This window comes from Octopus bimaculoides, chromosome 4, assembly GCF_001194135.2.
Source record: "Octopus bimaculoides isolate UCB-OBI-ISO-001 chromosome 4, ASM119413v2, whole genome shotgun sequence".
Classification (NCBI taxonomy): domain Eukaryota; kingdom Metazoa; phylum Mollusca; class Cephalopoda; order Octopoda; family Octopodidae; genus Octopus; species Octopus bimaculoides.
Genome location: NC_068984.1, coordinates 93,569,051 through 93,580,635, shown reverse-complemented (window position 1 = coordinate 93,580,635; position 11,585 = coordinate 93,569,051). Strand labels below are relative to the sequence as shown.

The following is an 11,585-nucleotide window of genomic DNA, read 5'->3' as shown; positions in this document are numbered from 1 at the left end:
ACACATATAAAAGATTTAGATTCAAAATTGAATGTGGCACTTAAGTTTAGGCACCAGAATATAGTATGGTATTATCCAAACAATTCCAAAAAACAAGGTGATCAAAAATAAAAAAAAACATGAATTTTAAAGGTTATTGCAGTACGCACGTTTCATGCTACTCCATTTATTTAAGTAATGCGAGCATTACATTAAATGCAAAGTGCAGAGCAAATTTCAGCTGCACAAGAATATAGAAAATTACAGCAGAATGGACATATTACTATTGTGGCAACATTTAAAATCTAAGTGGGAAGAAGAATACATAAAAATCCATCTTGACATAGCCAAGGCTAGCAGGCTACTAATTAATTCTAGGTTGAATTCTAACTGTCTCTGATTTTATTTGTCCCTTATATAGTGGTTCAAAGTATAAGGGGGCAATCAACCTTTCACATTTAAGGAAAGGGAAGGTGTAAGCATTAGTGGCTTGGAAAAAAAGACTGATAGAATAAGTACTAGGCTTACAAAGAATAAGTCCTGGGGTCGATTTGCTCGATTAAAGGCGGTGCTCCAGCATGGCCACAGTCAAATGACTGAAATAAGTAAACCAGTAAAAAGAGTCATCACTATGTATATGTAAGTGTAGATGCGTGTGTATGTTTAATAACGTACCTAACATGGAAAGACACACATACACACACACACTATGAGATATATACCCACTTATACACTTATACACATACACTCACAGACAGATACACAGTCATATACAAAATGTGATGCCATTGTCATCATGGTATAAAATGTCCTGTTGACAATAGAAAGAGGGCAGTGTGGAAGATGTTTGTAAGCCTTTCAAGAACACACAAAGTCCGTTAGTTTCACTTCAACATTTAAATTTCATTTGTGTCAAAACATTTTTGTTGCTTTGAAACTGCGACCTATTCACTGATAAAACTTTGTGTTGCATCTGAGAAATAACATTTAGTTTATGATATATATGTGTTTATGTATGTATGTATATGTGTAAATGCACATGCATATACGTATGTATGTATGTATGCATGGGTGTAGACGCGTCTGCATGTGTGTATGTCTATGTTTATGTACTGATAACTGTTACTCCGTCAAAAGTTGTGTACATATATGTTCCAAGCACATGATCTCGGATCATGTCACTTGCTATGTAAGTACATCTCTGCACATAGAAAGATTATCTCTATGAAGTGTTATATTGTCTTGATCGAAATGAAAATAAAATTTGGTATTGACACTGACCAGCCCTCACATACATACAGTTTGTTTAATAACGTACCTAATGTGGAAAGACACACACACTGTGAGACATATACACACTCATACTCTCACACACTCACATACTTTCACAGACAGATACACAGTCATATACAAAATGTAATGTAGTGGTGGTGGTTAGAATTAAAATTAAAAGTATAACAGTGAAACTTATAGTGTGTTTAATAATGTACCTAACACAGAGAGACATATATACACTCATACACTCACACATACATTCACAGACAGTTACAGTCATATACAAAATGTGACGTCGTCGTCATGGTTAACCAGCCCTCACATACATACAGTGTGTTTAATAACATACCTAATGTAGAATGAGACACACACTGAGTCATTTACACACTCATACAGTCATACGTGGTGGTAGTGGTGGTGGTGAGAATTAAAAAAGTAAAAATATAAAAGTGAAAGATATAGTGTGTTTGATAATGTACCTAATGTGGAAAAACACACACACTGAGACATACACTCATGCATACATTCACTGACAGATACACAATGTGATGTCATTGTTAGAATTAAAAGTATAAAAGTGAAACAATATATCACATTACAATATAAGATGTTATTATTTCACTTTTATGCTTTGAGTTTTGACACGTAATACAGAACCAGTGCCAACGTTGCATTGTTTTAATCTTCAAAAAATTACATGTTGGCACTCATTGATAATATTACCATGTAAAATTTGATGTGATTTGGATGAGCCGTTTGAGAATACATTGGGAAGAGACAAAGAGACAAAGGATTATATATATATATATATATATATATATATATATATATTTAGATAATTGTGTATGTATATATATACAGTGGTAGCCAAAATTAGAAAATGAAAATAAAAATTAAAGATATTTAAATTTCTACTTGATTTTTCTGAATGAGATTTCTACTGTATATACTTCAAAGTATGTTCATTATTACAAAAAATATTGTAGGAAATGATTCATCATCATCATCATCCTCATTTAACGTTGCTTCCCATGCTGGCACAGGTTGGACAGCTTAAATGAAAACTGGTAAGCCAGGAGGCTGCCCTGGGTTCCAATCTGATTTCACAAGGTTTCTACGGTTGGATGCCATTCCTAACGCCAACCACTCTGAGAGTTTAATGGGTGCTTTTTACATGCCACTGGCATGGGTGCCATTGACCTGACACTGGCATCGGCCAAGACTAAGGTCTCACTTGACTTGACAGGTCAACTCAAGCACAGTAAATTGCCAAAGACCTTGGTCTTCTTTCACTGCCTCCATGAGGCCCAACACTCGAACAGTGCTTTTATGTGCCACCAGCACGGGTGCCAGTCATGTTACACTAGCATTGGCCATGACTATGATTTCATTCAGTTTGACAGGTCTTCACAAGCTCAGCATATCGCCTAATGATTGAAGGGTGCTTTTAATGGGCCAGTTATGCAACACTGGCATTGGCCACGACTACCATCTCACTTGGCTTGATGGCTCTTTTCAAGCACAGCATATTGCTAAAGGTCTCAATTGCTTGTCGACACTTCTTCACACAGCTGTCCTCATCCATACACATCACATGACCATACCAGTGCGGTTGTCTCTCTTGCCCACCACATCTGATGTTTCTTATGTCCAACTTTTCTCTCAGGATGCTTACACTCTGTCGTGCTTGCACACTGACATTACACATCCAGTGGAGTATACTAGCTCAATTTCTTACAAGCCTGTGCATGTCCTCAGCAGTCACAGTCCATGTTTTACTGCTGTGTAGCATTGTTGTTCGCACACAGGCATCATACAATCTGCCTTTTATTCTGAGGGAGAGACCTCTTATTACCAGCAGAAGTAGGAGCTCTCTGAACTTTGCCCCACCTATTCTTATTCTAGCAGCTATGTTCTCAGAGCATCCACCCCAGCTACTAAGTTGGTCACCTAAGTAACAGAAACTATCAACTACTTTTAGTTTTACTTCCTGGCATGTGATGGAATGTATATTCTGTATATTTTTGGTGTTTATTTTACCTGTGCACCTTCCACACACAAAAACTATCTTCCCTGTTAACCTTCCTCTCATATTGCTGTACCTTTTATGTTGTTAATAGTTTACACCGGCTACACTTTATGGAGTTTCTACCTACTCCTTTTCTACAGATTAAGCAGGGCTGTTTACCCGAAGGGATTTGTGATTTGTCCACCTTCCTACTTACTAAAACTAAGGCCCTTCGATTCTAGACCTTGCTTCCACTATAGTTCTGGTAGTGATTCAGCTATAAGAGCAAGGTCATCAGCATAAAGGAGCTCCCAGGCACAGCCTGTCTTAAAGTGGAGGCTGAGGACTTAGTGAACCCCTACTTCTGCCTGAAATTTTTCACTATACTCGTTGCCAACACCTTACTGACAGCTTCCTTGTACATGGCTTGTACAGCTCTCACCAACCACTCATCTATCCCTAGTTTCTGCATTGCCCACCAGGTAATCAGGGAAGCCTGTTAAAGGCTTTCTCCAAGTCAACAACAACCAAGTACAGAGGTTTATCTTTGGCTAGGTATTTCTCCTGCAGCTGTCTTACCAGAAATATTGCATCTGTGGTTCTTCTCGGCACAGACCCAAACTGCATCTCATCTAAACTAACACTTTCCCTAATTAGTTGGGCTCTGGTCCTCTCTCTGACTTTCATTTCCTGATCTAACATTTTGATACCTCTGTAATTGTAATCGATATTGCAGCACTAGTCTAAGCTTAAGTAGTCTATTACTGACTCTGAGTACCTCAATTACCTTATCAACCCATTTCCCAGCAAGGAGTATACCCATGCCCCCAACTCCATCACTGTGAGGAACCTAGCAGAACTTTGTCTCCACCTTAGCATCTTGGATGCAACACAAATCTACACACCTCCATTCAAGCATCTCAACAATCTCACCAGACCTACCTTTCAATGTGCCAAAATTAAGTGGGCTGGTGAGACTCATGAACGAGGGACAGCATTTTGCATTTGAAAAGAAAGCGCGTGTGCATTTGGCAGATATCGTAGACATATACATAGGTTTCAACCTGTATACACTTCACTGTCATTTTATTCACTTCACAATCACTGTTTACTGGGAGATAGATACTAGATAGGTATGGAGGGGAAGTGTTCCGTATAGGTAAACATTAGAGGTGCTAGGAAGAAGACTTCCAGTACAGGTGGTGGCTTTGGGATGGGAGGGCACAACACGAAGGATGAAACAATATGGATGCCCTATTCCCTAGCTAAAGATGGTGTAACATATCTACAAGCAAAGCGAAAGCCGCTAATTAACAATCAACATGGGAAAGCAAGGATACAGACATAGTATGGGCAAGTAAAAATATAGTGGGTAACAAAACAGAGAGAGAGAGAGGTGAAATCTTCAAGAAATAGGGCTACAGTAGAGGAAACAATAGAACATTTGGATAAGATAGTGGGTAACGAAAGAAATGAGGAGATGGAATTGGATTTCTTAACCTTACTATGACATACAGCATGGAATAAATGGACTTCATGCCTGTTCCCTGCCATTAAGCCTCTTACTGATATGGCAAACTGAAAGGCAAGGGTTGTCTTTGCCAATGAGCATGTACTTTGGACAGATGACAGCTGGTTGGGAGTATTCTTCAGTGATGAAAGCAAGTTCAGTGTGGTTGAGTCAGATGGAAGACAGCATGCGAAACATTGCAAAGATGAAACATTGCTCCCTAAATGCTTGAAGAAATCAGTGAAGTTTGGAGGTGGAGGTTTTATGATATGGGGAATGATTTCTGCAGCAGATGTTGTGCCTTTGATCCAGTTTCATGGTGATTTGAATGCAGCCATATACAAAATCATTGTTCTGCAACATGTTGTGTTAGCTATGAGGTCATCTCCAACTTGTTAGCCAATCTTTATGCAAGAAACTGCCCTGATAGCTAAGAAGGTGTTTGAAGCTGAAAACATTACTGTGATGTGTTGTCCAGCTCAGAACCCTGACCATAATACTGTTGGAAACTTATGAAAGATACTTGGTGATAAGATCAGAGAGCACTGAACTGTGTTTTGTCTACCTTCCTACTTATTAGGACTGGTTTTAGCTAGGTTGACTCTAAGGCCCTTCAATTCTAGTCCTTGCTTCCACACCTGAAACTTCTCCTCTAGTTCTGATAGTGACTCAGCAATTAGCGCAAGGTCATCAGCATAGAGGAGCTCCCAGGGGCATCCTGTCTTGAATTCCTGTCTCTAATCCATGAGTGGGGATCAAATCATACACCCTATGGTAGTTGATTCATGTCATTGCCAGATTAATTTACCTTTTGCAGTCTTTTAGTACTGTCTCAACAATTAGCAAATGATCTTTGGTACTTCTACATTTTTGTTTACCACTCTTCTGTTCATCAGGAAGAATATTTTTCGCATCCAATTGTTTGGACATCTTATTCACAACTATACCTGTCAATAACTACCATTGCAATTATCCCTTTCAGTAACTTCCAAAATGCTTGGTGGTATTTTACCCATCTTTATATTCTGAGAGGCAAAGTCAACCTCAGCAACTTTTCATCACTGGGGTTGATATCATTGACTACCCGCTCCCCCTAAATTTCAGGCCTTCTACTTAAAGTAGAAGGGATTATCATATTATTATCAGAAAGGCAGGGAGCTGGTAGAATCATTAGCACACTGGACAAAATACTTAATGGTGTTTCTGGTTTCACACCCTGTGTTCAAATACTGCCTAGGTTGACTTTGCCTTTCATCTTTTCAGGATCAATAATTTCCAGTTGAGAACTGAAGTCAAAGTAATGAAGTAATCCCGCACACTTCAAAATTTCAAGCCTTAGGAAGAACTACTACCACTTTTTATACACACTTTTTAGCTCCTAAGTATTTCTACCATTAAAATGATAGGGTTTATCTTTTTGTTCAGTCTGACTTGTGTGAAGAAGCAGCTGCATATTGTGGGAAATCCAGAGTAACAGGCCACTAGATTGGTCTGCATAAAGTATTGCACTCAATATCTTTATTGCGTACTTCCCTAAGTCATTATTTAACAATGTGTGTGTGTGTAAGATACATCCAGTAGTTCTGTGTTGTGAAGTGTCATCTAATGGGCATTGTAACATGTTTTGGTGGGGACATTTGGAGATCAGCTCAGACCTTTTCAATTCATTATCCTTCTGAGTTAAGTTATATTCTCTGATATGCACAATGTGCAACAGCTTATTGAACCTTTTGGTATGGTGTGACAATTTTGACAGTTGACCTGTTGGTTATGAAATCATTTTTATGTCTCATTAACTAACAAGAATCTCAGTTTTTAAAATAAATGCTGCATTATTCCACTGAATTTCTTCAAAGGTAATCTTCATGTAACTGTTGTATGAAACTTGATTCTTGTCAGAGAGCCTAAGAAGCATCAGTTGTGGTGTGCAAGAGAGACGATTGCGTTGGTATGGTCATGTGGCGAGAATGGACGAGGATAGCTGTGTGAAAAAGTGCCACACCCTAGCAGTCGAGGGAACCTGTGGAAGAGGTAGGCCCAGGAAGACCTGGGATGAGGTGGTGAGGCAAGACCTTCGAACATTGGGCCTCACCGAGGCAATGACTTCTGACCGAGACCTTTGGAAATATGCTGTGTGTGAGAAGACCCAGCAAGCCAAGTGAGACCTAAATCCAAGGCCTCTGCCAGGGGTGTAGCCAACCCACTTATGCGTACCTTTCCTTCATTGGACACTAAACTCCGCTTGCGAAGACTTGTTGAGGCAAGTGAAATCAAAACCAAAGTAAATTCGACGACTGACACCCATGCCAACGTCGTCTCCTTCATTGGACATGAAACTCAACTTGCGAAGACTCATTGGGGCAAGTGAAAACGAAATCGGGATGGCACCTGTGCCCAGCGTCGCCTTTCTGGTACTTGTGCCCGTGGCATACGTAAGGACTTTCGAGCGAGATCGTTGCCGTTGCCAGTATCGCCTGACTAGCCTTCGTGCCAGTGACACGTAAAAGCACCTACTACACTCTCGGAGTGGTTGGTGTTAGGAAGGGCATCCAGCTGTAGAAACTCTGCCAAATCAAATTGGAGCCTGGTGTAGCCTTCGGGTTCCACCAGTCCTCCAACCCATGCTATCATGGAAAGCGGACGTTAAATGATGATGATGATGATGACATCCAATTGATATTTATATATAGTTATGAATATAAAGTTTTTTTATTTAATTGTGTTAGGATTTAGAAGAGGCACTGTTTTGACTTTTTAGATCCTTTGGATTTAGTGCTGTTGCAAATGTCTTCAACTTCTGAATGTAAAGGAAGTTGGTGATTCATTGGAAAAAATCTCAAAGAGTTTAATGATCCAGAATATTACTTGGTACAGCATAATGGCTGTTAGATAAGTGTGCTGTACTACTCAGCATATGTTCAGAACTTTGTACAGATGATTATGTAGTGTCGCTGCAGAAAGTATCTTTTATAAAATTTCTTCTTACCATTCTTTTCTGTGTAGCAACTTACTTGGCAACCTTACTAATATCAGTTGCACAAAAAATGCACCCAGTACACACTGTAAAGTAGTTGGTGTTAGGAAGGGTATCCAGCCATAGAAAACATGCCAAAGCTGATGCTAGAACTCAATGCAGCTCTTTGTTTTGCCATTTCCTGTGAAATCATCCAACCCATGCCAGCATGGAAAATGGATGTTAAATGATTATGGTATTTAGTATTATTAAACAGAAACAAGTTAATGATATATCCAACGTAGCACCATACAGGCAGTGTATGAGGAGATGGATGCAATTTTGTTTTTGAAGGAAAGAGCTATTGAATTATGTGCTATACATTCAATTGGAAAAAATTTTGTCATTTTTTATTTGATTTGTTTTCTCTTCAGCAATCTAAAAGAAATCAACAGGTACGATTTCGAGAAGAAGTAATTCCAAAACCTATTCTGGCTTTGAAATTCTTGCTATTTGTTATAGAGCAGCCGAATTGCCGTGCGCTTCTCCTCAATAAATATCAGTCAAATATTATTGGTATCCTGGAGCAACTCAAATTTGTGCTGGTAAGTTATTTAATGTTTGAATTTATGTCCTTAAAAGTTATGTTTGTAAATTTCTTTGTAAATCAGTTAGATAAATTATTTTTGTAACATTTTAATGTATGTTCTATTAATTGATTGATTTGGTATAAGACCTCTTAGAATGTGTGATATTCATAAAACTATAATTTTTACTGAAAATAATTTTAATCGAATATATATTTTATTTCCAGAATTTATTAGAACAACGCTTGACTGTTGGCTTGAAAAGGTTGCAATGTGCAGATGATACTTTCTTGCAAGCAGCATATTATCTTTATATTCGAATAAATCTCTTGCTTTATGTTGGGGTAACTATTTTTGTTTGATATCTTTAATAGAAGCAATATGCTTCTTTGTATTTTCTCATTGACATAGATCAAGTAGTGTAATTTTCTTTAAAAATGATCAAAAAAAAAAAAAAATCTTTGAGAACAGTTATAAAATATTTGTCAATTTGTCACTGAGAAATTTTCATGACAGCCAATGAATAAAATTTTATAAGGAAGGATACACTCATCAAATATCACCCACAAGACAACAAAATATTTCGCTATCAGGGTTTAAGTGAATTTATAAAGAAGAGCTTGAGCTGAACTACTACTAGTCACTAGTACCTTAATAAATAAGTAGGAATCAGTAAATTAATTAAGGTAAGTGCAGTGAAACTGGATTTCAAGTAGACCTAAGGAATACCAGCTTAAAGGGCAGCAGGTAATTTTATTTCTTTATCTGCTGTTAACTCGTGTTGCAAGTTCATGGCTTATTCACTGTATTAGAAGAGATTCAGGTTGCACATTTCCACATCATTTATAGCAGCTTTTATGCAATAAAACATTTGGTATTCTTGGTGTTTTTTTTAAAATTTCACTTTTTTATATTATCAAATGTAAGGTTAGACATTTTCTAGCATCCCGGTTTAACCAAACAAATGGACCAACATGCGTGCTTATGATTTTATCTGCAAGTTTGTTGTCTGAAAGTATACTTTGTTACATTATACTGCATTATATTTATGAATTTAGATATCTTCTTTTGTTCTGTTACATGCTCGACTATGTTTAACATTTATGGCTACATATACTTAATACCAAACTTCAATGATATTTTAGTATATCATCTATGTTTCCACAACCAAATATAATGTTAGGACTTACATTTTGCCATATATAGTTGAAATATATTTGGATTAACTGATCAATGATTATTCAAGCATCTTATGGATAAGGCATGTCTGATTCAGAAGTTTGCTTTCTAACCATGTGGTTTTGGGTACTTCTCACTATATGGCTCCTTGGGTTAAGTGCCTTCTGCTATAGTTTCAGGCCAACCAAAGACTGAGTGACTTTTGCAGACTGAAACTGAAAGTAACCCATCATACGTATGTTTGTATATCATCATCATCATCATCATCGTCGTCGTTTAACGTCCGCTTTCCGTGCTAGCATGGGTTGGACGATTTGACTGAGGACTGGCAAGCCAGAAGGCTGCACCAGGCGCCAATCTGATCTGGCAGTGTTTCTACAGCTGGTTGCCCTTCCTAATGCCAACCACTCCGAGAGTGTAGTGGGTGCTTTTACGTGCCACCGGCACGAGGGCCAGTCACACGGTACTGGCAACGGCCACGCTTAAAAAGGTGTTTTTTACATGCCACCTGCACGGGAGCCATTCCAGCAGCACTGGCAACGACCTCGCTTTAATGATTTTCTAATGTGCCGCCAGCACAAGTGCTAGAAGGCAACGCAGGTAATGATTATGCTCAAATGGTGCTCTGGCAATGAACACACTCAGACATTGCTGTTAGTGCTCCACTGGTACAGGTGCCGGTCATCGAGTATGGTTTAATTACGATTACACTTGCCCCAACAGGTCTTCGCAAGTAGAGTTTAGTGTCCAATGAAGGAGAGGTTGGCATGGGTGCCAGTCGTCAGATTCGGTTCGATTTCAATTTCAGATTTCAAATTTCAAATTCCAAATTCACTTACCTCAACAGGTCTTCGCAAGCAGGGTTTTTAGTGTCCAATGAAGTAAGATACGAATTAGTGAGCTGGCTACACTTCTAGTAGAGGTCACAGATTATGCTCTCACTTGCCTTGCCGGGTCTTCTCACGTACTGCATGTTTCCAAAGGTCCCAGTCACTGGTCATTGCCTGGGTGAGGCCTAAAGTTCGAAGGTCATGCTTCACCACCTCATCCCAGGTCTTCCTAGGTCTACCTCTTCCACAGGTTCCCTCAACTGCTAGGGTGTCGCACTTTTTCACACAGCTATCCTCATTCTTGCCACATGTCCATACCAGCGCAATTGTCTCTCTTGCACACCACAACTGATGCTTCTTAGGTCTAACTTTTCTCTCAAGGTACTTACACATTGACAAGTATGCACACTGACATTACACATCCATCGGAGCATATTGGCTTCGTTTCTTGCAAGCTTACGCATGTCCTCAGCAGTCAAGACCCATGTTTCACTGCCATGTAGCATGGCTGTTTGTACACATGTGTCATACAGTCTGCCTTTTACTCTGAGTGAGAGGCCCCTTGTCACCAGCAGAGGTAAGAGCTCTCTAAACTTTGCCCAGGCTATTCTTATTCTAGCAGCTACACTTTCAGCACACCCTCCCCCGCTACAAACTTGGTCACCTAGGTAACGGAAGCTATCAACTACATCTAGTTTTTCTCCCTGGAATGTGGCAAAGGTTGTTTTCTGCACATTTACAGTGTTTATTGCTCCTGAGCATCTGCCACATACAAAAACTATCTTGCTAGTTGATATTGCTGCATCTCTTATGTGTCCATAGATTACACTGGGTACATCTTATGGAGTTTCTACCTACGCCTTTTCTACAGATCGAGCAGGGCCATCTACCTGAAGGGGTTTGTGTTTTGTCTACCTTCCTACTTATTAGGACTTTGGTTTTAGCTAGGTTGACTCTAAGGCCTTTCAATTCTAGTCCTTGCTTCCACACCTGAAACTTCTCTAGTTCTGATAGTGACTCAGCAATTAGTGCAAGGTAACAGCATAGAGGAGCTCCCAGGGGCATTCCGTCTTGAATTCCCCTGTTATTGCCTGGAGGACTATGATAAATAGGATGGGGCTGAGGACTGAACCTTGGTGGACCCCTACCTCTACCCAGAATTCTTCACTATACTTGTTGCCAACCCTCACCTTACTGACAGCATCTCTGTACATGGCTTGCACAGCTCTCACTAACCACTCATCTATCACTAGTTTCCTCATTG

General features: G+C 39.2%; 1 protein-coding gene across 5 annotated transcripts in view; it reads left to right on the top strand.

Annotated features, from left to right (window-relative positions):
• The window catches only part of LOC106881212 (condensin-2 complex subunit G2), a 99,824-nt gene that overhangs the window by 18,037 nt on the left and 70,202 nt on the right, over positions 1-11,585 (top strand). For all 5 annotated transcript variants that reach the window (XM_014931518.1, XM_052967267.1, XM_052967266.1 and 2 more), the window contains 2 exons: positions 8,160-8,330; positions 8,540-8,656. In XM_014931518.1, the coding sequence (XP_014787004.1) occupies positions 8,160-8,330; positions 8,540-8,656 (288 nt within the window). The remainder of the gene's footprint in view (positions 1-8,159; positions 8,331-8,539; positions 8,657-11,585) is intronic.